This window comes from Bemisia tabaci, chromosome 1 (assembly GCF_918797505.1).
Source record: "Bemisia tabaci chromosome 1, PGI_BMITA_v3".
Taxonomy (NCBI): Eukaryota; Metazoa; Arthropoda; class Insecta; order Hemiptera; family Aleyrodidae; genus Bemisia; species Bemisia tabaci.
In genome coordinates this window covers 38,401,039-38,427,973 of record NC_092793.1, presented here as the reverse complement: position 1 = coordinate 38,427,973, position 26,935 = coordinate 38,401,039, and the positions used below count along the sequence as shown (strand labels likewise).

General features: G+C 40.6%; 1 protein-coding gene across 1 annotated transcript in view; it reads left to right on the top strand.

Annotated features, from left to right (window-relative positions):
• Window positions 1–26,935, top strand: part of LOC109042780 (polyamine-transporting ATPase 13A3) — a gene marked incomplete at its 5' end in the record, with an annotated part of 286,914 nt that overhangs the window by 248,248 nt on the left and 11,731 nt on the right. The window contains 3 exon segments of the mRNA XM_072300692.1: window positions 12,525–12,767; window positions 16,850–17,001; window positions 18,535–18,754. Of these exon segments, the coding sequence (XP_072156793.1) occupies window positions 12,525–12,767; window positions 16,850–17,001; window positions 18,535–18,754 (615 nt within the window).

Genomic DNA, 26,935 nt, shown 5'->3' with positions numbered 1-26,935 from the left:
GCTGCTATTTCAACACCCTCGCTGTTGCTTTACCAGATTATTCCTGCGAATTTAACGGCCTTCAAAACATTAGACCAACACCTGCCCGAATGTAAATTTAATATCCAAACGAATGTCAAAATAACGTGTGGACTGTAAAATGAAAAGCCAATGACAGTCATTTCAAAAGCTTCAGGAACTGTTGATTTAATGAATCGCACCTGACGTTAACTCAACAGTCGTGCGATGATGGAATAACATACAGAATGTTATTTCAAAAGCATCAATAAGATGTTGAGCTAACAGATTTGCATACTTTTGTTTCAACATACTTAAAATGTTCAATTAGCAGTCACCACAAGTAAAAGAACAGAGAAACGTCAAACAAATTTAACATTCAATGTGACTGTTAAAATGACAGTTCTTTTTTTTCCGTGATGGCTTTCTACATTCACAATACACGGTCTCGTCATGGTGCGTCGTTGACCTCGCAGTGTTGGATGGTGGATTCTCCTGTTGTGCTGCTTGCCTATCTTGAAATCTCTGTAAATGAAAACCAATGAGGTTGATGTGTGCGAGTTAATGACGCGCCTCATCAACACATTGTGTTGGAGTTCACTGCTTGTTTTCATATAGTTTCATTGCGTACCAATTTCTCCTACGTTTTTCTTTCATTCTCTTTGATGGCAGAAGTAATTATATGCTTTTTTGGAGAAAAAGGTGAGATAAGAGGGGGATCAAGGCGTCCTTGAAATTTTCCTGATTAAGGAGGAGGAAGAGTTAAGCAAACCTGAAGGATAAGCTAAAAATAGAGCAAGCGCCCATTTCTTAGAAAAGATCAATGGGGACCGGCAAGGGGCGCTAATTATAGACGAATCCTCAGAAGGGTTCTCTTTCTCTTCTTTTGTATTTGGAGGCATCCCCAAATATTAAGTCCATATATCAAGTGAGGCATTCGAGAGGGAGGAGGGTCAAGAGGCGCCTTACGGAATGGGATGATGGGGAGGGGGTCAAGCACCGCCATACGTAAAGTAAAATACCTGCTTAAAAGAGAAAACAATGAAAACCTACCTAAAAGTGTCTAAAATATATGAACTGAAGGGAAGAAATTAGAAAAACAGAACTGTCATGTTTTATGCTCGTCTTTTTTTTCCCTTTTCATTTTTCTTTTTTGTAGCATCTGCGTCCACGTACCCCACATAGCACAGAATATTGATATAATACTACAATAGTACTGACACGTCAGTAGTGTCAGTATTTATATAATGCTGATGTATCCTGATTTAATATTATATCAAGACTATGCCAGTATTTATTAGTTACTGATTTGGAGCTGTCAAAATATTGTTACAGTATTGGCCGAAAAGGTTGATGTCATATGGAAATCAGGGTTATGACAAGGTCATCAGAACACTGCAGGACACCGACAATATGTATGCATCACTACCTTGACACTGACACGTCTGTACACTCAACGCACTCTGTCAAGTAGATATGAAAGTTCAGACGATGACCGTCATTTTCATAGTACTACACAAGTATTACATTTGAAACATGAATTACACAAGTATACAAGTATTGAATATTATAAACCACTTACTTGATGTCCTGCGACGTTTAGTAGCGTAAAATACCCGGACGCCCTCAGGTGGATTTGAACCCGAACCGCGAAATTCCTAGCCCAGTACTCTGCCATTGAGCCATACAGGGAGCTGATGGTGTTTCGGGTTAAAATCACGCCTGTTAAGGCTGTTATAGCATATCGACGGTGAAACTACCAAACCACGTATCTCGTTTGCGGTGTTTAAAAATCTCCGCTCACATTTTATTTTTTTGAAGTAGACCAAATCAATATCATTCCTTGAAATTTTCACAGAATTTTCTCCGCACGAAGAGGAAAAATCACGGAAATTTTCAAGACTGGACGTTAAGTAGCTTTTCATTTAAAAAATAAAGTATGACAGGAAGTCTGCGACGTCGCAAACCGAGATACGTGGTTTGGTAGTTTCACCGTCGATATGCATAGCATCAGTGCGCGGCTCGACTTTCATCATAACTTTCATTAACACCGTGTTTTCTTAGGCTTCTTTTTCTTCCTATATTTTTTTTCCATTTTTTCGTGTTAATTTCTTTTCTTGTTATTTTTTTTTTACCTCGTCAGCATTGACTCAATACTGTTATTTTATATATTGAAGGTATCAGTGTTATATTCATGCTGACGCGGTATACCTTTTAACCGACAGTCTTAATATCATACTGCATTAGTGTTGGTGATATCATGTCGACATCCAACAATATGTATCAGTATTGACATAAGATTCTGTGCTATGTGGGACAATTATTATTTAAAACTAGCGAAATGCCCGTGACTGGAGTCACGTGTCTAGAGGCCGCTAAAATATCTATAACCCCGAAAAAATGGTGGTAGGGGAGCAAGTCATGCCCTACATCGATAGAAAAATGATTTGTGGGGAGAGGGTGTTAGACCTAGAAAAATGAGCTGCGGGTGGGGGGGGGGGGGTAGAATAAATGCTGGCAAAAAAATTAGAACTAACCTAGCAATGATTTATTAAAAAAAGAAAGAAAAAAATGAAAAAAAGAAAAAAATAAATTGAAATAAAACATCAGCTGATATAGCAAACAAAGGTTACCAAGGAAACCAAGGAATGGAACTTTCATAAAAACAGTTTAATGGAAAACGGCGTAAGTAGGGCACTTACGTTAATTACCGTTTATAAGTAAACGGTAAATGCGATTTAACCGAAAATTTATACAGTTCTTCATAAGACCAAAATGGACAAAATTGCAAAATTTGAAGAAGCTAACGTATATCTAACGATAGTTATCTTGAACGAAAGAATTGCTGACATAGGTCGGGTAACTATTATAGGTGGGATGGGATGGGATGGGATAGCTGTTCCTAGAATACACTTGATGCTTCAAACGGAGCCAATATTGTTTTAATGACATTTCCGGATAAATCGCGTGGTTTTTCCAGGAAGAAAGCCTCACGTCTTTTCTAGACTCTACTGTTGCCAGATATGCTGCTTTTCCAGTATTTTTCCCCCTTTCAAACCTATGTAAAATATTCTCAGTATCGCACAATCTGGCAACGCCGGACTGGAATAAAAAGTGGAATGAATGAAGAAGTGCAAAGTGAGAAGTTGAAATCCTTCGAAGTTTATATTCATGAATATGATGATGGAGAGGAGGAGGGGCGAGGGGGGAGGGGGCGTGCGACCACACTCAGGCATTGAAACTAGCTTGCGCGGGTCTCATCAAACCGATGCTTGCGCCATGTTTTTAGAGACTTCCTTATGCCACTGAGGCCGATGGCAGCTCGGTAGGTCAACCGAGATTCTGCCTACTGGCGCTCCATAAGTAATTTATCAAATCCTGGGAGCTCTTACTGGATTGAGTAAAGCGAGCTAGCTGTGATTTTTCACGTGATCAGAAAAATTAAGGGAAAAATGATGATTTTTTTCTTTTTAATATTTTTGTTTCTTTCCAGAAGGAGTTAACCCCTCTTCTCACCAAAATTCTGAAATGCATCAGGAAATGCTGAACATTGAAGGCGTTAAATGGTATTAAGTTTTAATCGTACAAGTCTCGATAATTGAGTGCCACACCAATGTAATGTGAGTGCCACACCCACTTATGCTGAGAGATCTGTATATTGCGACGGAGGGTGCGGGTCTCCTTTCCCTTACAATATGTTCCATGCTGCATCTCAGTCGACCTTCCGCGATGCAGTCAGCTTGATTGGCATAAAAAAGTCTCCAAAAGTACATGACGGAAACATCCTTCTGATGCGACTTACGCAAGCCCGTTGCGCTGCTGGAGTTCGGTTGCCCGCTTACCTCCCATCCACCTCCCCTCATCCCTCTCCCCCTCACCCTCCCCCTCCGCCACCCACTCCCCCTCCCCCTCCCTACCACCTCCCCTCCCCCCTCCCACTAGAGATACATTAGCTGAGATTCATTTCGGTCGACCTTCCAAAATGCAGTTGGAATCATTCGCATTAAGAAGTCACCAAAACATGGTAGAAGCATCGGTTTGATGCAACCTGCGGAAGCCAGTTTCGCTGCTCGAATTCAGTCGCGCTCCTCCCTCCCCCCCTATAGGGATATATTCTGAAGTGCATCTCGGTTGCCCTGCCGAGATGCCGTCGTCGGCCTCATTGGCATGAAAAAGTCGCCAAAAACATGACGAAAGGATCGGTTTGATGCAACCTGCGGAAGCCAGCTTTAATGCTCGAGTTCGGTCGCGCTCTCCTCCCCCTCCCCCCTCCTGCCCCCCATGCTAGGCCATTTCCTTTATTGAAGAAGTTTTGAATTACTGGACATATATAGACGGCCACATAGGTAACGAAAGAGGAGAACTAGACATGCAGAGGGCAATCCAGTCCAGTGCATCCTCTGTAGCCTGCAAGATCTTTACCCAAGTAGCAGTGATCGCGATAAATTGCGATTTAATTGGAGAATGTATCGCGATTTTATCGACGTCGCGATTTATTGCAATATTATCGGGAGAAAAATCGCGATAAATTGCAACAAAATCGCGATATTATCGAACGCGATTTTATAGAGATAAAATTGCAATAAATTGCAATTTTTCATTAACGCATGAATGACGCATATGAAAGATGTTTCTATTCCGCCGCCGCCGTTTTTACCGAGATCCGTTGGTAACTTAACCATCTCATTTTTTTTTATCAATTATTAGTATAATGTTACAAAGACAGACTGGTAAGCTTACCTGAAAACCGGTATTTTTACTGATTTTTTCAGGTAAGAATGCCACTTTTATTGGTAATCAATCCCCGGTAACTTTACCATTTTATCTCGGTAATTCTACCACAGTCGATAAAAACTATTGGCGTTTTTCCCAAGGTCCATCGGTAACTTTGCCATCTCACTATTATTGGTAATTTTACAGAGACAGAATGATGAGATTACCAATAGAACCTTATTTTACCAACCGTATTTCAAGGTATGAAATAAAATACAGAGGAGGGAAAATTAAAAAAAAAAAAAAAAAAAAAAAAAAAAAATCCAATGAAAAATCGGTGTCAGTCAACGCAAAGACATAAGTTGTGAGGTTGCGAAGCGCCGATCCATGTATAAGAGGCTTCAATTCGCACACGCAAGTCATATAGCGGTCATAGCATAGTGACAATGTGCTGGCCTTCCACCGTAGCGATTGGGGTTCGAATCCCCGCGGAGGCTCCGGGGATTTTACGCTCGTCTTCGTCAAAGGACCTGACGGCTGAACCTAACGGCAATCGGCTGACAACTTTAACCCCTTTTTTTTGGCGATTTTATCAATCGCTAGGATCATCAACATCTGAGCGATCATCCTCGATCTTATCGCGATAAAATCGCAATTTTTTCGGGCCGATAAAATCGCAATAAAATCGCGAAAAGATCGAGGATAATCGCTCAAATGTTGATGATCCTAGCGATTTTATCGCCGATAAAATCGAGGATAATCGCGACTTTATCGGCGATAAAATCGCGATTTTTCCGTTGAAAAATGCTACTTGGGTAGAGGGTGAAAAGAATGGACAGAGAATCACACGCGTGACAGTTGCAAAACAGATGTAGTAGATGGCAATTAATTTCATGTTTCGGCCTCGTCATGAGATTTTCAAATTTGTGCTAAAAATTTTAGTGTATAATAAATACATTTTACTATAATAATTAAACTGATAGACCCACAAGAACTTTTTGCGGAAATTCCGTATGAAGAAAAATAAAAAAGTACCTCCATAAGGGTAAGAGCTCACAATTTTACAGGATTGAATACAAGGAAGTTGTGCTTGTGCGTGTGAGAGCTACGGATAGAAGAATTTTCTCCTGAAAATGCGTTGCCGCATCAGTCGATCAAGGCTCTTACTGCTCGATATCGAGATAGCTGTTACTATGACTAACAATAAGCCGCAGAGCCGCGCCGTCGCGAGTTTCGCACGCGCGCTGATTCATCGTCCTAAGTATTTTGGCGCATGAGGCAAATACATAGGTACATAAAAGATTAAAAAAAATTTATAATGTACAATTGAATTCTTTGCTACAGCCGAAGTAGCATTTTTCAACGGAAAAACCGGGATATCGGTATTGCAATTTTATCGGCTATAAAATCGCCAGGATCATCAACATCTGAGCGATTATCCTCGATCTTACCGGGATAAAATCGCGATTCCATCGCCAGGCAATTTATCGCGATATTGTCGAAATAAAAATCACGATAAATGGCGATTTAATCTCGATAATATCGACGAACATATTGATCGCGATTTTATTGAACCAAAAATTGTGATAATATCGCAATTTTTAATACGATAGTATGTCAATATATTGCCACCGATATAATCGCGATAACCAACCGACAAAATCGCTATTTATCGCGATCACGGCTATTTGGGAGGGGGAGGAGGAGAGGGAATGATGGAGAGGACTTGCTGTGGGGATCAGAGGATCAGCATTTTTTTTTTAAAAGAAAGAAGTTTTACTTTGGAGGCATTTTTACTTTAAGGGGGAGGGAGAAATTTATCTCCAGAAGGGAGGGACTGTTATTTTTTGGAGCGGACTTTTATTTGCTTGGGGAAGGGGGGAGGAGAAAGGAAAAACATCACAGTTTCTACCGCCTGTTGCTCTTTCCTCACACCGGATATAGGTACTATGATTATTTAAAGAATATTCAAAACATAGGCTATGTAGCCTCTTAAATATTCCACGAATACTCATAGAATATCTGTACATCATCATAATCATCATCATCAATATAAACTTCGAAGGATTCAGACTTTCAGCGATTCTACCTTTTTCTATTTCACTCGAGAGGTTGCCAGATTGTGCGATAAATGTGAATATTTTACATATTTTTGGATTTGAATTGGGAAAAGTGCTAAAAAAGCAACTTATCTGGCAACAATAGAGTCCGGGAGGGACGAGAGGCTGCCTTCCTGGGAAAAACCATGATTTAGCCGGAAATGTCATTAAAACAATTCATTCCGTTTGAAGCATCAATTGTATACTAGAGGAAAGCTATTTTAAAATAATAATTGTAAATGGACACAGATGCTCCAGAAAAGGAAAAAGGAAAGGGAAAGGAAATGAAATGAGGATATGATTACTAATATGCAATCAGAGAGAATAAAACAAAAACATCAGAGAAATTTATATGCGATGAAAGAATAAGAAAAAATACGAGTGTGCTCATTGCGATTCGGAACTCGAACTATACCATCGTTGAACAATATTTAGACCCCCACGCCACCGATAATCTTCCCCTGCTAAAAATGTTCCGTGTGGATGATTTCCATGAAGTTGATTTCCATGAAAAAATGACACGGAAAAATGGAACAGGAAATATTTCCATGTGGCTGATTTCCGTGTGACTGATTTCCATGTGGCTTATTTCCATGAAAATTTTTCATGGAAACGAAATCATTTCCGTGAAAATTTTTCATGGAAACGAAATCATTTCCGTGACAATTTTTCATGGAAAGAAAACCATTTGCATAAAAATGATCACAAGAAGGTTTCAGTACCATCCAAATTGCTCACGGAAATTAAATAAATCTTAGAATCAAGACAAAGGAGACAAGCGTCCCAATGGGAGCACATGATATTTGGACCATGCAGACATGCTCAGTAAAATAGAAAATGAACAAACAACACTCACCAACTCGCTCAAGTCTGTAATCCACTGGGTCAGAAAAATCCACTTGAAGACAATGAATCCAAATTTCCGATTAGAACTGGTGCAGGTACGAAGGAACTTTTGAAAACACGATGAGTGCATTGTAAAAATATCTAAAGCACTCTTTAACGTAAGAGAAAAATTAGCACCATGATTTAATAGCTGATCAATACAGAACACCACTCTCAGAAAAGCACTGACACAACACGATTTTTCAGTTTAGTTTTAGAGGAGAAAGCATTTTTCAAAAGATGCGACATCATAGATCCACAGCTTAAATAATTTCACGATTTACTACGATCATTGATGATATTAAGGTAGCCATCGATTCTCTACCCGACGTTCCTTCCACACATGACAGGAAACATCTACAGGCATAGAGCAAATGGCACTGAGCAGCAATGTACATCTGATAAGGCAAGCTCCTGGAAGTGTCGATCTGCAAAAATACAAAGCGGGAGACAGATCATCAAATTGATCTACCTATGGTTAATGGCCGTCCTTGGAGACAGACAATAAACTACGTAACAATATATCAACCACCTTTTGATAACAGAACGAATTTAAAATGAGAGCAAGACCCTTCCTTATGGAGGGAGGGCCAAGAAACATTTAAAAACGGAACATTTTACAACTTACAGGTCTGAGCCACTGAATATAATACATTCCACCAGTCAATAAAATTTTAAATTTTGAATGTTGATGGATAACCTGATTGCCAGTATACATTGAGTTGAAACCAGTTGAAACATCTGATACGTAGAGCGGTTCATTCTTATAGAGGCTTCCGAAGTAGTTCCAGATAGGTACTTTAAAATTAGACACCGGTCAAATGTAGTACAAGAGAGGAAATGGGTGCAACAAAACTTTAATTGTCCTTGATTCTTTTGAAGACACAAGGAAAATGCAGGCAGTATGAGGATGTTCCAACAGACTACCTATAGCACTCGCCTGCAAGAGTTGGGAAGTTTCTACTTGTGATGAAGTCCGCGGATAATAAGATTTGCACTTAGAGAGTGCAACAGAAGATCCACCATCTTGATTCTGGTCTTTCCCTTCAATGCTAAATAGATGAAAGATTATCTCCCTTCCCACGGAAGGAGTGGATAGATTTATTAGACGTAGACTCTTCGATCAACTTCGTAACCACGGTTAGGAATAGCACATGGTAGTAAATGCATTCGCAAACCAAGAGAATAGAATTCACAATTACCTCGCTCGTTAGAACATATCGACTGAATCGTAAATCGGCAAAGAAAATTAAACTCGAGTTACTTGATCAGTATAGCTTGACATGACAAATGTGTAATGTAAGTACAAGGTGACAGGCTCATACTTAGGTGTGTCCGTCGTCAAGAAGTGAGAAGTGAGAGATAATTTACCTGTGTTCGATGAAACTGAGTATAGTCAAGTAGACGCCGATAATACAATCGATTCTTCGTTAAGAATCATGAAAAGTAGATCAAATTAAGTTTTCATTTTGAAATTCACGGCATGGCATGGCTTGGCTGGCTGGGTGGATTGAATTGAACAATGGTCCGGATCCGGAGTTCCGAGTGCGAGTTGGACATCGAACAGTTGGACGAGGGACCATTCCGCGGTTCCGCCTTTTGCCTTTTTATCGAGGTTGCGTATGAAAATGAGTGAAAATCAGCCGCTATAATGATTATAGAAAGCCAGTTTTTGTATTTTAATCCTTTTGAAAACATTTGCCTGATAATTATTTAGATAATAAATACAACCCTGGAAGTATCGGCAAGGAACGATTATTCCAGGAACTAGGAACATCTTCACAAAAGTTAGGTTATATTTATCATTTACCTCTCACTCACATCACCACATCACCTCAAGTAAGTAATTTAATGAATAATTTTTCACTTTCACACCTTTCACAAAAGAATCAAGGACAATTAAAGTTTTGTTGCACCCATTTCCTCTCTTGTACTACATTTGACCGGTGTCTAATTTTAAAGTACCTATCTGGAACTACTTCGGAAGCCTCTATAAGAATGAACCGCTCTACGTATCAGATGTTTCAACTGGTTTCAACTCAATGTATACTGGCAATCAGGTTATCCATCAACATTCAAAATTTAAAATTTTATTGACTGGTGGAATGTATTATATTCAGTGGCTCAGACCTGTAAGTTGTAAAATGTTCCGTTTTTAAATGTTTCTTGGCCCTCCCTCCATAAGGAAGGGTCTTGCTCTCATTTTAAATTCGTTCTGTTATCAAAAGGTGGTTGATATATTGTTACGTAGTTTATTGTCTGTCTCCAAGGACGGCCATTAACCATAGGTAGATCAATTTGATGATCTGTCTCCCGCTTTGTATTTTTGCAGATCGACACTTCCAGGAGCTTGCCTTATCAGATGTACATTGCTGCTCAGTGCCATTTGCTCTATGCCTGTAGATGTTTCCTGTCATGTGTGGAAGGAACGTCGGGTAGAGAATCGATGGCTACCTTAATATCATCAATGATCGTAGTAAATCGTGAAATTATTTAAGCTGTGGATCTATGATGTCGCATCTTTTGAAAAATGCTTTCTCCTCTAAAACTAAACTGAAAAATCGTGTTGTGTCAGTGCTTTTCTGAGAGTGGTGTTCTGTATTGATCAGCTATTAAATCATGGTGCTAATTTTTCTCTTACGTTAAAGAGTGCTTTAGATATTTTTACAATGCACTCATCGTGTTTTCAAAAGTTCCTTCGTACCTGCACCAGTTCTAATCGGAAATTTGGATTCATTGTCTTCAAGTGGATTTTTCTGACCCAGTGGATTACAGACTTGAGCGAGTTGGTGAGTGTTGTTTGTTCATTTTCTATTTTATTGAGTATGTCTGCATGACAGATGTCATCCATTATTACTTTGCATGATGCATATTTAGCTGAAAGATTCTCTTTACACATGCCTAGTGGAAGATACATGTGGGTTTGGAACTGCTAACATGCGAACTTTGAAAAACTACGCTGCTATGATATAGAAAATCCTACAAGTCCAAGAAGGTCTATGCGCTGATATCAATTACATACTGACATATACCCGTCAAACAAGTTCCCATGGCTGTCATAGATGGCCTGCCCACAAAGTATGTCTGAAAGGGTGGCCCTAATTTTCATCAGGGAGCTTTGAGTACACCATGTACTTTTTAAGATTATTGTGCTTATTATTGCTTTCACTTGAGTGTAGATGTAAGTACATACTAAGCTTTTATCCATCATACATTTTGGCACATTTCTTTAATTATTGAGCTTCATAAAATTTCAGGTACTTGATTTTCAGGGGCTGAGATCGAAATCATATCATTAAAAAAAATTGGTTCCAGCAATTCTTTTCAAATTCTTTACAAAAAAATTTAGAGGATTTAATAACTGAAGATAAAAACATAACATGCTAAACACTACCTTCTGATGAAAAAGTACTTAAGTGATGACCAAAATTGAGACTTTTTTCGATCACCCTGATATGGGGATCTTCTTCACCTCCTTTCTAAACATACGCCTGAGAAGAAAAAATTTGACTGCTAATGCAACCCGCAACAATGATCGTATAGCTCTTCTTTCGGTTTTTTTCCTTTTTCCCTTCATTCCCCCCCCCCCCCTTCCAAAACTTAAGATTTTTCCTTTTCATGTCATAATGAGCCCATAGCACAGAAGTTTTCAAAAATGATTGGAATTCACGAAATTTCATTTTATGAAGTTACATATAAAATCTTGCATCTCTGGTTTGAACCGTATACCGAGTATAATTCCTTGGCGCGCACCTTGCGGAGCGCCTTCAACATCGTAGTTATGCTTCAAACGCGACACTCACGCTCCGATGTGTAATTTTCGCATGTTGCGCATGTCGGAGCGTATGTCCAGTTTAGAATTGCCCAAAAATTGAAAGATTTTAAAGCCGCGAAATTCATGTTTAAATCCGCAATTTTTATTTCCATGCCGAACTGAGAAGGGGATTTTCAATTCCATGAAGGCTTGATGGAAATGACTTGGTTTCCGTGTGAGTTGCATGGAAGTGTTATGAGTTCCATGTCGAGCTCACAAGGAAATATTTTCATTTCCATGAAGACTTGATGGAAATGACTTGGTTTCCGTGTGAGTTGCATGGAAACGTTATGATTTCCATGTCGAGCTCACAAGGAAATGTTTTCATTTCCATGACGGCTTGATGGAAATGACTTGGTTTCCATGTGAGTTTCATGGAAACGTTATGATTTCCATGTCGAAGGACATGGAAGTCAGACGATTTCCATGAAATCACATGGAAATCGGGTCATTTCCACGTGAATCCACATGGAACATTTTTAGCAGGGTCTTAAGAAGTAAAGATAAACTTTTGCCACTTCAGCAAGTCAAATCGCGGAAGGAGATCCATGGATTGTCTTTTTCCGCCATCCGAAGGGATGACGTCCCAGTCAAATGCGTTTTTGAAGAAATGATCGATCCCCATCATCGCTTCATCTCCACACATCTATTCACGTGCAAATGATGGCACGCTCCGGCAACAAGGTTCTGTGACGAAAATTTTTGCCTCCAGAGTCTCCAAAATGTATAGGTACCTCTTAGTGATCAAATGTCCAATCACTGAGAAAAATGGCTCGCGGAGCGAGCCGAATGTCACTCGCGTAGCGAGTGATCAGGGGTCCAGGGGGCGCAGCCCCTTGGCTGGCCGTGACGGACGCGCGAAGCGCGTCCAGTATTCTATAAATATTCTGTGGATGTTCAAGAATCGAGGATAATTATATTCGAATATTCTCAGCTTATTGTGTGCTATCTGGGCTCTTTCTGCCTAATGTTCTCACTTCCTTTTTCTTTAAATGTCACCTCTTTTTTTATTTCAGTTCCGAAGGACATAAATTCAGTTCTGCAAGAATACACTGAACAAGGTTACAGAGTCATTGCAATGGGAAACCGAATTCTAAAAAATACTGATCATGACGCAATTCATTTGCTGAAGCGCTGTCAAGTAGAGCAGGACCTCCAGTTCCTTGGACTCATCATTTTAGAAAACAGGCTTAAACCACAGACGGTTGATGTCATACAAGAATTAAAGCAAGCCAACATCAAAGTTGTGATGATAACTGGTCAGCTCCTATTTATTCGAAAAATCTAACGAAGACCTATTCCAGCGTTTAGAATTGCAGATAGTTTCATACACCTAGTGCACCACACATCGAACATGCCGTCCTAGTACAAAATTGGAAAAAAGGCCAAACATCACAAAGTCCCGATTCATGAAAATTCGCTGTATTGAAGAACGATCAATACGTACAGTCGAAAAATCGATGTTCGACATTTCGGTGTTCTGACAGCTGCCCCTTTTTTGGAAAATAAAGCCGATGGATCTACGTCCGTAGTTCATAAACGTTAGACTCGCAAGAGGTGGACCTTATTCAAATACAGTGCACTCACGCAGATTATATTTAATACCCCAAATAGCAAAATAAAAATATTTTATGAAAAAAAAAATTTAGAAAATAAAGAAAAATTAGCTAGCATTATGGAAAGTAGACAGAAAATTTAAAGTGAGTGTCACTATTTACCAAAGAAAATAGATCTATTTCCTGTCTAAAATGGATCTATTTTCCATCTAGAAAATTGATAGGGCTTTACCCTTAAGAAAAAATATCCAAAAACCTGATGGAAAATACAGAAAAATGAGACCTTTTTTTTATATTTTTCTTAGAAAAAAATTGATGGCATTCAGAAATAGATTCCTTGGACGTTTAATTAGTTAAAACCTTCATTAGATAAATAAGAACCGACGGAATGAACCCTATTTTTAAGGAAACTGTAGTCAGTGGGCGATTGTTTACATCTGTCATACTGATAACAGAAATGGTGCTTAGCTCATAATATTCAGCCATTTTCCGGAGTTTTTTCTTTTTGGTCACTATTAGAGGGTAAGTTTTTTTTGTAAATCAATTATTTAGTACTTTTAGGATCATGTTAAAAGCTATACCTAACGGTGTACTTAAATTGTTACATATAAATTCAGAGCACACTCGCTGGCAGCCCCACGCTCAAACCATGGATGTTTTCACAATGTGTGTAAATCATTCTCAACAAACATCTTAAAATCATTCAGCACGTTTCCACGTTTTAAACACATACAGGGTTATCCAAAAGTCACTGACCACCCCTGTAACTTTTTTCCAAATTGAGATAGAAGTTTAAAACTTTGGGAATGTTCCTCGGTCTAAGGGAGCAACTTTTTGGTCCCCCCAAAATTTTGGGGGCGGCCTCCCTTAAGGGGGCGGGGGCTAACTTTTTTTTTCAAATGGCAACCCCCCCCCCTTTGTGATACCTCATTCGAAAGATAATAAAAAAAGAAAATTTTTGGCGCAAACCGCAGGTCAAAATGTTCATTTTTGACAAAATGGCGGCCGGTCAAAGTTCAAAATGGCGGAAATTTGGCAACTCCGTTGTTTATTGACGGATTGGTGTGAAACTCGAAATCCTAGGGTTTTTCGAGATGAGAAAAACGATTCTGGCATTGGTTTTCCAGAAAAGTCAGTCCTTTTCAAAATGGCGGCCTCGAGCGGGAAGTGGATATTTAGGCTGCATATCGTTGGATTTGCATGAAACTTGGTATCTGGCGGTATTTCGGCACGAGAAGAACGAATCTTTCAATGGATATCTGAAATGTTGACAAATTACATGGCGGCGGAAAAATGGCGGGAAATCAGTTTTACGGCTGTTCGCCGATGGATTTGCATGAAATTCGTAATCCTGGCGGTTTTTGGCTGGATAAAAAGGAATCTTTCATTAGATTCTTGAAATATCAAATAATTTCATGCTAATCCATCGGTAAACAGCCGTAAAACTAATTTCCCTCCATTTTTCCGTCGCCATTTTGGAATTTGTCAAAATTTCAGATATCCAAAGAAAGATTCGTTCTTCTCGTGCCGAAATATCCTCAGATACCAAGTTTCATGCAAATTCAACGATATGCAGCCTAAATATCAACTTCCCGCTCGAGGCCGCCATTTTGACCGCCGCCATTTTGAAAAGGACTGACTTTTCTGGAAAACCAATGCCAGAATCGTTTTTCTCATCTCGAAAAACCCTAGGATTCCGAGTTTCACACCAATCCGTCGATAAACAACGGAGATGCCAAATGTCCGCCATTTTGAACTTTGACCGGCCGCCATTTTGTCAAAAATGAACATTTTGACCTGCGGTTTGCTTCAAAAATTTTCTTTTTTTATTATCTTTCGAATGAGGTATCACAAAGGGGGGGGGGTTGCCATTTGAAAAAAAAAAGTTAGCCCCCGCCCCCTTAAGGGAGGCCGCCCCCCAAAATCTTGGGGGACCAAAAAGTTGCTACCTTAGACCGAAGAACATTCCCAAAGTTTCAAACTTCAATCTCAATTTGGAAAAAAGTAACAAGGGTGGTCAGTGACTTTTGGATAACCCTGTATATTACTTTAAAATCCAGTGTATTTGTAATGTAATACTATGCAGAAAACTGTATTGATACATAAGCCTGCTAATCGAAGCAGAATCCTACGTCTACTTCCCTTGCCTCCATCTTAATCATACCCGTCTCCTCGGTCTGGAGGTAACTGTCGATGGTAATTTTTTTTTATACATATATCATCAATGATTGATACTTAATGATACAATCTTTTTGGTGTCTTCAGTGAAACATCGAAGGGAAAAATATCAAGAAATAACAACTAACTCGCTACATCCAGGTTTGAGTGTTGGACTGCCAGAGTGTGTTCGGAATTAATATGTAACAATTTATACCGTTAGGTATAATAGCTTTTCACATGATTCTAAAGGTACTAAACAATTGATTTACAAAAAAACTTACCCTCAAATGGTGACCAAAAAGAAAAAACTCATGTAAATGGCTAAATATTGAGCTAAGCACCATTTCTGTTATCACAATAACAGATGTAAACAATTTCCCATTGACTACATGCAGTTTTCCCTTAAAATGGGTTTATTCCGTCGGTTTTTATTTATCTAATGAGGGTTTTAACCATTTACCTAAACGTCCGAGGAATTCATTTCTGAATACCATTTTGGTAAGAAAATCATCGATTGACTCGATATTTGCATTTGAAAAGCGGCTGTCAATTCCTTTGTGGGAAAATACACCGTAAGTGATGAAAATAAGTCCAAGTTTGTCATGAGATGTGACGTAACAAGTGTACCGGATTCGTTCCCACATCATCGAAGTGACCATATGAAAATCCAAATTTTTAGGCGTTTTTAAGTTGATTTTTTGGCGGTTTCCGGTGATCAAAAATCTCCGAGAAAATTCCTGTGACATCTGGAGCCATAAGTTATTTCGATTGAAGCAATAAGAAAAAAATGGCTTCACAGGCCCATTAGGTACTACTTAAGTAATCGTAAAATAGGTAGGTAAATGAAATGGAGGAGAAAAATTAAAACTTAGGAAGACTCATTAAACAGACTTAACGGACAAGAGTTAATTTAACTGAATAATCTCTGTGAGTCAGTTTTGCAGATGAACGTTTTCGTTGTTGAATGGAATTTTAAGAAACCATATTTCCGAGAAAAATCGTATACCTAACAGCTGCGCTTCCACACTTATGAGCGACGAACGGAGCCATTCCTATAAATCTGTCTGCCACCGCTGAAAGCTACACGATTTTATTTGACGCCATTCTTTTAAGAATTTAACCTGTTCTCCATGGTAGTTAGGTCTGGCAATTGAAGAAAATATCCGAGGAAATCCTAAGGACAACCGAAATGGACTTCTGGTGGAGATCTGTGGGGAACTCGCGAATAGAATAGGGCACGTTTTACTTATAATGAGCGAGTGCGTGAAATAATAGGGGTTGAGAACGATATTGTGCACGATATCAAAATCAGGCAGCTGGTTTGGTATTATAGGCATGTGCTGAGGATGGAAATTGGTCGGTTGCCCAGAGACCGGTATTTGATTGGGTTCTTCACGGAAGAGGGCGGCGTGGACGTCCAGTAAAAAGGCTGGCGGCAGAGAGTAGAGGAGGAGATCAGGGGGTGTCATTTTACCTGTCAATTGGTGGGAAAAAACTTGTATGACCCAAAAATCTCGAATATCAGATGCATCACCCACTTGAGATGCATCGTAGGAAACGGTAAAACTAAAAAACCCGGTATAAGTATAGCTTGCCCCTTCATTCGAATTCAATTTTGTTGATAGGTGATAACGTTGCTACAGCAGTCAGCGTAGCAAAAGAGTCTGGCATTGTCAATCCTGGAGAGCCAATCATACATGCAGATGTATTGCATTCAACAAACAGCAAACTCTTACCCGAGCTTCGGTTTTCTGCCCCTGATATATCTATTCCATCCGTAAGTATTTTGTGCTTTTGTCAACTTTGTATTTAAAGAAATACCTACGCTATTTATCCACTGTATTCAGATATGGGTAGGGGGAACCAGGGCTATGTTGGCCACGGGGCTATGATAACCACGATATCGTGGGAATTTTGTAGGGAAAAGGTAGAGTACCTGTATAGGGAGAGTAGCGACAGATCGGTTCATGGAGGGCTTGGGGCCCAAAAGTGCAGCCACCCTTCTGAGCAACTTCTAACACACAAAATTTCACTGCCAGCCTACAGATTTCAATTCTAACCAAGATGGCTAAGAATGTACATAAATGAGCGTTCTTTCGCAAAAATAAATAAATTTATGCAAAAAGTAAACCAAATACATGCTTTCTAAACGACGGTTCGTAACAATTGTATTTGTAAATCGCTCTGGACATTCGAAATTCATAGGTTGGCTGCCCTTTTGGGCCCTAACTTTATTCGCGGAGGCATCGGTGAAGGCCTGATGGACTTTCGGAGTTTCAGATCTGTCGCTACTCTCCCTATACAGGTACTCTAGGAAAAGGGAAAGAGCTTGATGCAAAAACGGCTTTTTTCGCCCCCCCCCCCTCTAGAATTCTTTCAAAATTCGTTTATCGATTACTCATACTTGTGGGAGATGTATAGTCAGGGCTACTGTGATACATCATTGGAAAGAACATAAGAAACTAAGCATTTTGGCGCAAACCGCATAGATCAATTTCTCAATTTTTGACGGAGTTATAATAGGTCAAAGGTCAAATTTGACCTATTTTCAAAAAAGAATAACTCCGGCTCGAATTATCGTAAAGAAGAAAATAAAACGGGAAAATTCTCCAAATTCTAGGCACTTTTAAATAAAAATCACAGAAATTAATTCAAACTAATTTTAAGGGGGGTTCGGACCCCCAAATCCGTCATACGGTTTTCTCGCCATTTGAGCCAATTTCCCTTGACTTTGCCTCAACATTATCTTGGTTAGTTCAAAATTAGTTCTACATTGCGTATTCAAGTCCCCATATTTTGGGCAAAGTTCAAAAAACCTAAATTTAAGGTGATTCAATTCAACCGTTTTTTCGTTGGATGTTTCAGTTGTTTCACCGCTATAACGAGGGGTAAAAACAATTTTTTAAGGTGGCTGATACAACTTTTCCCACTCAATTTTTCCTGCTAAAGCCGAATATGACCACAACATTACACATTTTCCAGGGAATGGATTTTTCTGAAAAAAGGTGTTTTTCAATGTAAAAAAGATGGCTCTGTCGGCACGGGTTAATATTATCGGATTTGGCTGAAACTTGGCAGAGAGTGTTCTTTGATCAAATGGACCAGTTCTAGGGGGTAAGACCAAAAAAATTCGCAAAATAAATTTTGCCGTGTATAATTGGGCCACACTAATATAGAATCATAGTATATTATTTAATTAATCTGCGAGTGCAGACCACGTAATCAGAATATTGTGAAAAGTATTCGGAATTTTTTTCTCAATAAAACTACCTCATGCATCAGTACCGACGTTTTTATTCCCCTTTTGCAGACGAGGAAAGCAAGTTATGGAAGCTGGTATGATGTGGAAGCACTACGCAGTATTGGCAGGTATAAATTTGCTCTGACTAGCCATGTCTGGGAAACGATGCGTACTCATTATCCTGAACTGATTCCTCCATTACTGGTGAATGGTGCAGTATTCGCCAGAATGTCTTCTGCTCAGAAACAACAAGTTATACTTGAGCTCCAACATTTGGATTTCCATGTTGGTAAGTAAATAAAGTTTCTTTTGCGCAGGAGACCACTTTTGCCCGTAGTTGAGTTTAAAACCAACCCTCTCTTCGTATCACCAGAAGGGCTTATACAGGGGCATGGGCGTAGCTAGGGGAGTCTTGGGGGGGGGGGGGCTGGCCCCCCAGAAAAACGGGATCCTCCATTCCTCACCCCCCCCCCGCACTCTTCACCACGAGAGGTGGTCCCATGCCCCCCCCCCCCAGAGAAATTTCCTAGCTACGCCCCTGTACGAGGGACTATTAAGAAAACAGCTATGTAAGGTGTGAAAACCATTCTTCGATGGACCGTTTTTCATTTTTAGTCAGAGAGCCAGACGACTTTGAGTGACAAACTCGGGATACATGTTTTGACCCCCTAAATCGATAGCCTTGCATGCACCGAAACGGAAAATTTTTGTCTGCCGCCCTCTAGCCTGTGCCATCACCCTCATCTAGGCCCTCAAAGTGGTCCAAAAAACACCATCTGGTGACAAACTCCTGACGCTCGGCAGACAAGTCTATTATTAAAGATCATACCCAGGGTGACTAGGAAAACTTTGTCTGCCGCCTTCTAGCCTGTGCCATCACCCTCATCTAGGCCCTCAAAGTGGTCCAAAAAACACCATCTGGTGACAAACTCCTGACGCTCAGCAGACAAGTCTATTATTAAAGATCATACCCAGGGTGACTAGAAAAACTTTGTCTGCCGCCTTCTAGCCTGTGCCATCACCCTCATCTAGGCCCTCAAAGTGGTCCAAAAAACACCATCTGGTGACAAACTCCTGACGCCTAGTGTGGTTGCAGATGTACTCCTGTGAGCAGCTTGTGTAATAAAGTTTGAATGATACATCATTCTCTTCGTTTTTTTGTGTAGAATCCGATTTTCGATGTTGTCAAGTCCAAAAATGATGCTGGTGCCCCCAATTCAAGATGGCGCCCAAAATAGCCGCCCCGGGGGTCAAAATTTCAAAATTTGAGAATATTGTCGAGTTTGGTATCCATTTATATGTAATTTTGGTCGTAGAATTCATATCTGGTGTCAAAAAATAATTTCAACCCCTTAGGGTCCGTCAAATCCAAGATGGCGGCCAAAATTTCAACTTTAATGATAATTACCCAAGATGCACCTTTCACTGTCGAATGACGTGTCTTCATTTATGTTAATTAGGTCAGAAAACCTACAAGGGAGGTCTACAATGCCACTGCACCCTATGGAGGGCCAGGGTTCACCCCCTCCTACCCCCAATATGGCCGCCGCGGAGGGCATAAATAGTGACATTCTCTCAGAACGTCATAGTAGGTGTCCATTCCTATGTAATTTGAGGCGTAAATTCCAAATTTCAAGTCATAAATCGCAAATGTGAGACTTGCAATGGCTTATACCCTATATGGGGCCAGGGGAACCCCCTCAACCCCCTCTTCTTTCTAATATGGCTGCCATGGGGGGCATAAGTAGTGAAATTCTCTCAAGACGTCATGTGAGGTGTCGATTCTTATGTAAGTAGAGGCTTATATTCCGAATTCCAAGTTGAAAATCGCAAATTAGAGGTCTGGAATGCCATTTCACCCTACGCGGGGCCAGGAGCAGCCCCCTACCCTCTTCAAAACGGTCGCCGGGGGGGGGGGCATAGTTGCAGTGAAATTCTCTCAAAGCGGCATGTGAGGTGTCGATTCTAATGTAAATAGAGGTGTAGATTCGGAATTCCAAGTCGGAAATCGCAAATTAGAGGTCTGGAATGCCATTACCCCTACGGGGGGCCAGGAGCAACCCCGTACCCTCTTCAAAACGGCCGCCGGGGGGACATAGTTGCAGTGAAATTCTCTCAAAGCGGCATGTGAGGTGTCGATTCTCATGTAAGTTGAGGCCATTTCACCCTACGCGGGGCCAGGAGCAGCCCCGTACCCTCTTCAAAACGGCCGCCGGGGGGACATAGTTGCAGTGAAATTCTCTCAAAGCGGCATGTGAGGTGTCGATTCTCATGTAAGTTGAGGCGTAGATTCCGAATTTTAAGTCAGAAATCGTCAATATCTCAAAGTGACAAAAACACTTAAGCATGGCAATCGCTCTGGCCTCCATCTTGGAATAAAGAATGCATCTTGGGTTGGGTTCAGTTATGTCGAAAGAGCTGGAAATGAATCGGATAATTTAATGGTGATTGACATATTTCACCGGTGTTCTTTTTCAAATGTACACAGAGGATTCATATTGGTTTCTGGTTCTTTCATTATTAGATAACTGGATAATAGATGGTTCTTTTTGTAATCGATTTTCTTCTAGCAGGAGCGTGCGTTTTGTTGCAGATAACGCAGGAAACTGTAGGTGTCGCTTCTACTAGGAGACGAAACCCTGCGCTACAAAAAGCACTCAATTATCCAGTTGTTTTAATTGCAATTAAACTGAGTGCGTTCATAAACAATAACATAGGAACTCTGAATGCAGATACATACTTCGTCGGCAAAAAAATTATATTTTTTTGGGAATTTTTAAAAATGAAAAAAACAGACGCCCATCTGAGTCCTTTGCGTACATAGAAAAAGAATACGCGTGAAATTTGTCAATTACCATTAAAATCACCAATTCATTTCCAGCTCTTTCGACAAAAATGAACCCAAGCAGCATTTTTAGTCCAAAATGTAGGCCAAAGCGGTTGCCATATATAAGTATTTTCGTCACTATGGGATATTTACATGTTTTGACTTGTGATTCGAAATCCACGCCTCAGATTAAAAACAAATCGACACCTACCATGCCGCTTTGAGAGAATTTCACTGTTCCTATGTGGGCGAATATTGGAATAGCGGACATTTCAGGGTGAAAAAAGTCGATAAATCAAGTTCATAATTTCCCTTGGAAGTTATGTGTTTTCTTAATTCTGGACGATTTCTGGGATCTGAAAACGTATATGGTCCCAATGTTATGAATCGACACCTCACATGACGTCCTGAGAGAATTTCACTACTTATGCCCCCCATGGCAGCCATATTAGAAAGAAGAGGGGGTTGAGGGGGTTCCCCTGGCCCCATATAGGGTATAAGCCATTGCAAGTCTCACATTTGCGATTTATGACTTGAAATTTGGAATTTACGCCTCAAATTACATAGGAATGGACACCTACTATGACGTTCTGAGAGAATGTCACTATTTATGCCCTCCGCGGCGGCCATATTGGGGGTAGGAGGGGGTGAACCCTGGCCCTCCATAGGGTGCAGTGGCATTGTAGACCTCCCTTGTAGGTTTTCTGACCTAATTAACATAAATGAAGACACGTCATTCGACAGTGAAAGGTGCATCTTGGGTAATTATCATTAAAGTTGAAATTTTGGCCGCCATCTTGGATTTGACGGACCCTAAGGGGTTGAAATTATTTTTTGACACCAGATATGAATTCTACGACCAAAATTACATATAAATGGATACCAAACTCGACAATATTCTCAAATTTTGGAATTTTGACCCCCGGGGCGGCTATTTTGGGCGCCATCTTGAATTGGGGGCACCAGCATCATTTTTGGACTTGACAACATCGAAAATCGGATTCTACACAAAAAAACGAAGAGAATGATGTATCATTCAAACTTTATTACACAAGCTGCTCACAGGAGTACATCTGCAACCACACTAGGCGTCAGGAGTTTGTCACCAGATGGTGTTTTTTGGACCACTTTGAGGGCCTAGATGAGGGTGATGGCACAGGCTAGAAGGCGGCAGACAAAGTTTTTCTAGTCACCCTGGGTATGATCTTTAATAATAGACTTGTCTGCTGAGCGTCAGGAGTTTGTCACCAGATGGTGTTTTTTGGACCACTTTGAGGGCCTAGATGAGGGTGATGGCACAGGCTAGAAGGCGGCAGACAAAGTTTTTCTAGTCACCCTGGGTATGATCTTTAATAATAGACTTGTCTGCCGAGCGTCAGGAGTTTGTCACCAGATGGTGTTTTTTGGACCACTTTGAGGGCCTAGATGAGGGTGATGGCACAGGCTAGAGGGCGGCAGACAAAAATTTTCCGTTTCGGTGCATGCAAGGCTATCGATTTAGGGGGTCAAAACATGTATCCCGAGTTTGTCACTCAAAGTCGTCTGGCTCTCGGACTATAAGGGTTGAGTCCTCTCGGCGAGGTTTGTGGCGGGGGCGGTGCTCACAAGAGCCCGTGCTCCCCCTCGACCACACGTCTACGGACGTCGCGCGCGTCCCGCCTCGGACGCGGCCTCGGGAGTGTTGCCGGGCGCCCGGGATCATCCGGGTCGTTGATTATGTCAGCCACGTCGAAGTCCTCCAGAGCCTTGATTTCCTCCGTCCGATCCCTGGCCAGAGCTTTCCATACCCACGATGGAGCTCGCACTGCTCTGACCAGGAGGTCCTCGGAGGTAGGTTCAATACTCAGGTTCCGTAACCCCTCCCTCGGTTCCGTAAAGGAGGGGCACGTTGTGAGCCTATAGACGGGGTCATCACGGACTCTGCAGTCTGGGCACAATCCCTGGGCGGACTTCCGGATTCGGACAAGATGACAGCCGAACCCACCGTGTCCGCTGAAGAATTGTGCCCAGTAAGGGGAGAAACGGTGCTTGGAGGCGGGCCTGGATGTTGGGTGCAAAGGCCTTCCTTGTGGCCCTCTTTTCGCAGACGTCCCAGCGTTCTTACCACATTTCCAAAGACTGGTTGTGTAGCGCTTGCTTTAGAGAGCTTTTAGAGTTGTCTCCCTTGACGAATTCGTGCCCACCGTACTATCGCCGAATTTAGTTTCACGCAGAGTCTCAGGTGACTATTTAGCGACGGCGAGGCGCGGCGCGTTGCCTGATAACGCTCTCATGAAGACGCACTTGTTCCTCTGTGAGCGCGTAGTCACTAACACAGACGCACACCAAACACACACAGACATTTTCGCTCATTCACCGTGAGAATTCACATTTTTGGCTCTTTGGAATGTAAACAAAGATTCGTAATGACGTATCGCGCATCGATTCCAATTCTCGCTTGCCTCTTGTTTTTGTGACTAGAGCAAGGAAGAAAGGACCTCATTCCGAATCGGCCATTTTCAACCTTGCCTGATCTTCGAAATATTTTCAAAGTTGATAGAGGATCACCTCCAGAGTCTAAAACACTGATGCTTTTTGAAATCGGACAATCACGGAGGGAGGGGGAGGGGAGTCAAAGTAAAAAAATTAAACTCGCATATCTCGCTAACACTTAGTCGTAGAGAGATGATATTGGTCTCAAAATTTAGAGAAAAACACCAGCTTTCAAGCAATAATTACAAAATTGGTCCATTTGGGCAATTTCATCTATTATTGCTACGTTGCCGTAGTTCAAAAGTTCAGTTTTCCACATTTTTAGCTGTGGCGTTGCGTTGAGAGGTGCACATAAAATAACAGAACTATTTTCTAATGAAAGTATACCGTTTACGTTTTAACAAGCACTATAGCACCTGGGGAAACAAGTTCAGGGGGAGTTAAGATTATCCAAAGTTGACGCGGTACGCTGAGACCTGGGATGTTTGGAATCCCTTCACCACCCACGCCCCCAAACTGACCACTAATCGTGAGGTTTTGCATTTTCATTGGTCAAGAGGACCATATTTGATGCATTTTGGTTATTGGTCAGTCTGAATCACTCAAGTAGGGGAGAAAGAGAGAGAAAGATCTATACTGAGCTCTTTTTCGTAACACTCTTTGTCATTATAATGGGTTTTAAACATCGGTATTTTACTTCTTCTTTGGTAAGAAGGAAACAAATGCTTCACATCGATTGAGTTCATGTCAGGGCCGGATTTACCTACTTGCCGCCTATATTTTGCCGCTCCCTTCTCATTCGTATTGAAACATCAATAAACACCATCAAGTGAACGTGCCAGCGGGGGAGGGGTACAAAAGACGCGTTTACTCGTGTTGAACACATTTTTTGGGATGTCCTGTCGACACTACTACTTAGCAAAAGTTAAGTTTTGTAAACCTATCTCTGTGTGGACAAGGCCTTCCATTCAAAAGAAATGAACGAAAAAATTACGAAAGGACAAACATGAATGTGGTTTAATGATTTTAACTTCCGCCGCCACGACGCGCAGACCACACCGTGTTCGGCGCAATGCGTGAAGTATTCACGCAGTCTTGTAGGCGCCATGCGTTTCACGCTGACCGCACTGTGTTTCATGCAATGCGTGAAATTTTCGTGCAGTCTTGTAGGCGCGGATATGTGTTACATGCCGATCGCCGCGCCGATGGCTTCTCCTCTTCATCTCAAGTCCTCGTCATCATTGCTCTCTGCGCCGCGTTCCAGACAGCGTTCTATGCGTTCCAGGCCAAATTGCGTGTTTGGTTTCTTTGTTGACTCGACTTATTGGATTGCATTTTGCAAAAAGGAACCACTAGCATTGCAATGATGCTGAGATTGTGCAACTTCATATTTTACAATAAAATTGCGGAAATCGTGAAAAACTATGAAATTTAGATGGTAATTTTTGTCTTAAATTTACAGTTTTCAGCGAGTAAAATAGAAACTATTAATGGATAATCGAGTTTTTCCTCCAGGACAGAATAAGTCGCACAATCTTAGCAACATTGCAATGCTAGTGGTTCCTTTTTGCAAAATGCAATCCAATTGAAGGTGCTGTCTCTTGTATCACTGAAAGACGACACAATTAAAAATTACTACACTCTCAGGAAACTAGAGATTTTGACGCCTTTTCTCGTTTGTAATTTTTTTTTTCTAAATCCGATATTTTTTTATACCTACATTTAAAAAAATTGCAAAATTTGCCGCCCTCTAGATTTGCCGCCATGGGCCGCGGCCCATGTTGCCACCCCCTTAATCCGGCCCTGATTCATGTTGAAATCATAAATGTGAGAAAGATTGACACCAGTTTACGAGATCACTGATTTCTCAATTAAGTTTTTTCACAAGTCTCTCTTTAGTTTTTTGGCCCAGCTCGACCTGTCGGAAAATTAGTAGGTGGTCGAGAAAAAATGGTCGATTAGAAGTCAGCAGCAAGCAATAACATAATGTAGCCCAATTAGCTATCTTAATAATATAATTTTCGGTCCTTCCAGACTCAAAATAAACGGATCAGTTTTATATAAGGATTTGTAAGTAGAATATGTCATTTCGACTGGAAAACCTTGTTATCAGAAAAAGGAAGGCACATTTTTAGACATGCAGTATGCGATACGTGTGCGATAAAATACCTTTATAATCTCAATCATGCATTAATCTCCAGGAAATTAAATTTTCCTAGAAAAATTCCTTTTTAAATAATCCCAATATGCCGGGAAATCGGCGGAGACAGGGAAAAAACCAAGGTCATACTTGGACCCAGGGCTGAATATTACACGAGAATTCGCTATTAAAGCACTAACTATTTTTTCGGTGCATACTTGTGTAATCTTTCATATTCTACAGCGGACCAATCTTGCCTCTTGCGTCATTTTCTTTCCTACGCAAAAAAGTGTATCCTGAATTGAGGAGTTCTTTGGAACAAGGTCGCATGCCCGAAAAAGTAGTTCCGAGGAAATCGCATTTGACAGTTCAAAAGTGTATAGCGCTAGTTCTACCCAATATCTTCGCACGAAATTCAATTAGTTTGGAAGAACAAGTCTTTGACTGTTCACTTGCAAAAACGGAACATTGTGACTACATTTCCCTATGATTTCTGCAGGATAATGTGGATCGTTGTATACGCCCTTGTTCCAAAGGCTAAGCTTACTAGTTAATAATTTTACCTTTCTGGAAAAAATATGATGAAAAACAGAGGTAAGTGGGAAAAGAAGCCAATAGAACAATTTAAAGTAAAAGAGAAGTATATTACCCTAAAAGATAACTCCGGAAAGTCATGAATTTGAGTCAAAATTTTGGGCAAAGTTCAAGGAACAAAATTTAAGGTGATTCAAGTTGACGATTAAATTTTCGATTTTTGAACTTTGCCCATTTGGGTACTTGAGAACGTTATGTCCAACTAATTTGGAACTTACCGAGATAATGTTGGGACAAAGTTACGGAGAATTGGCTTATTTCGCGGGAGAATCGTATGACTTTTGAACTGACGTATTTTGGGGTCCGAAATCCTCCTTAAAATTAGTTTGAAATTATTTCTGTAATTTTTACTTAAAAAGCTAACAATTCGGTAAATTTTCTTGTTTTATTTTTTTTCTACGGTAATTTGAACCGAAGATATGATTTTTGGAAAAAAG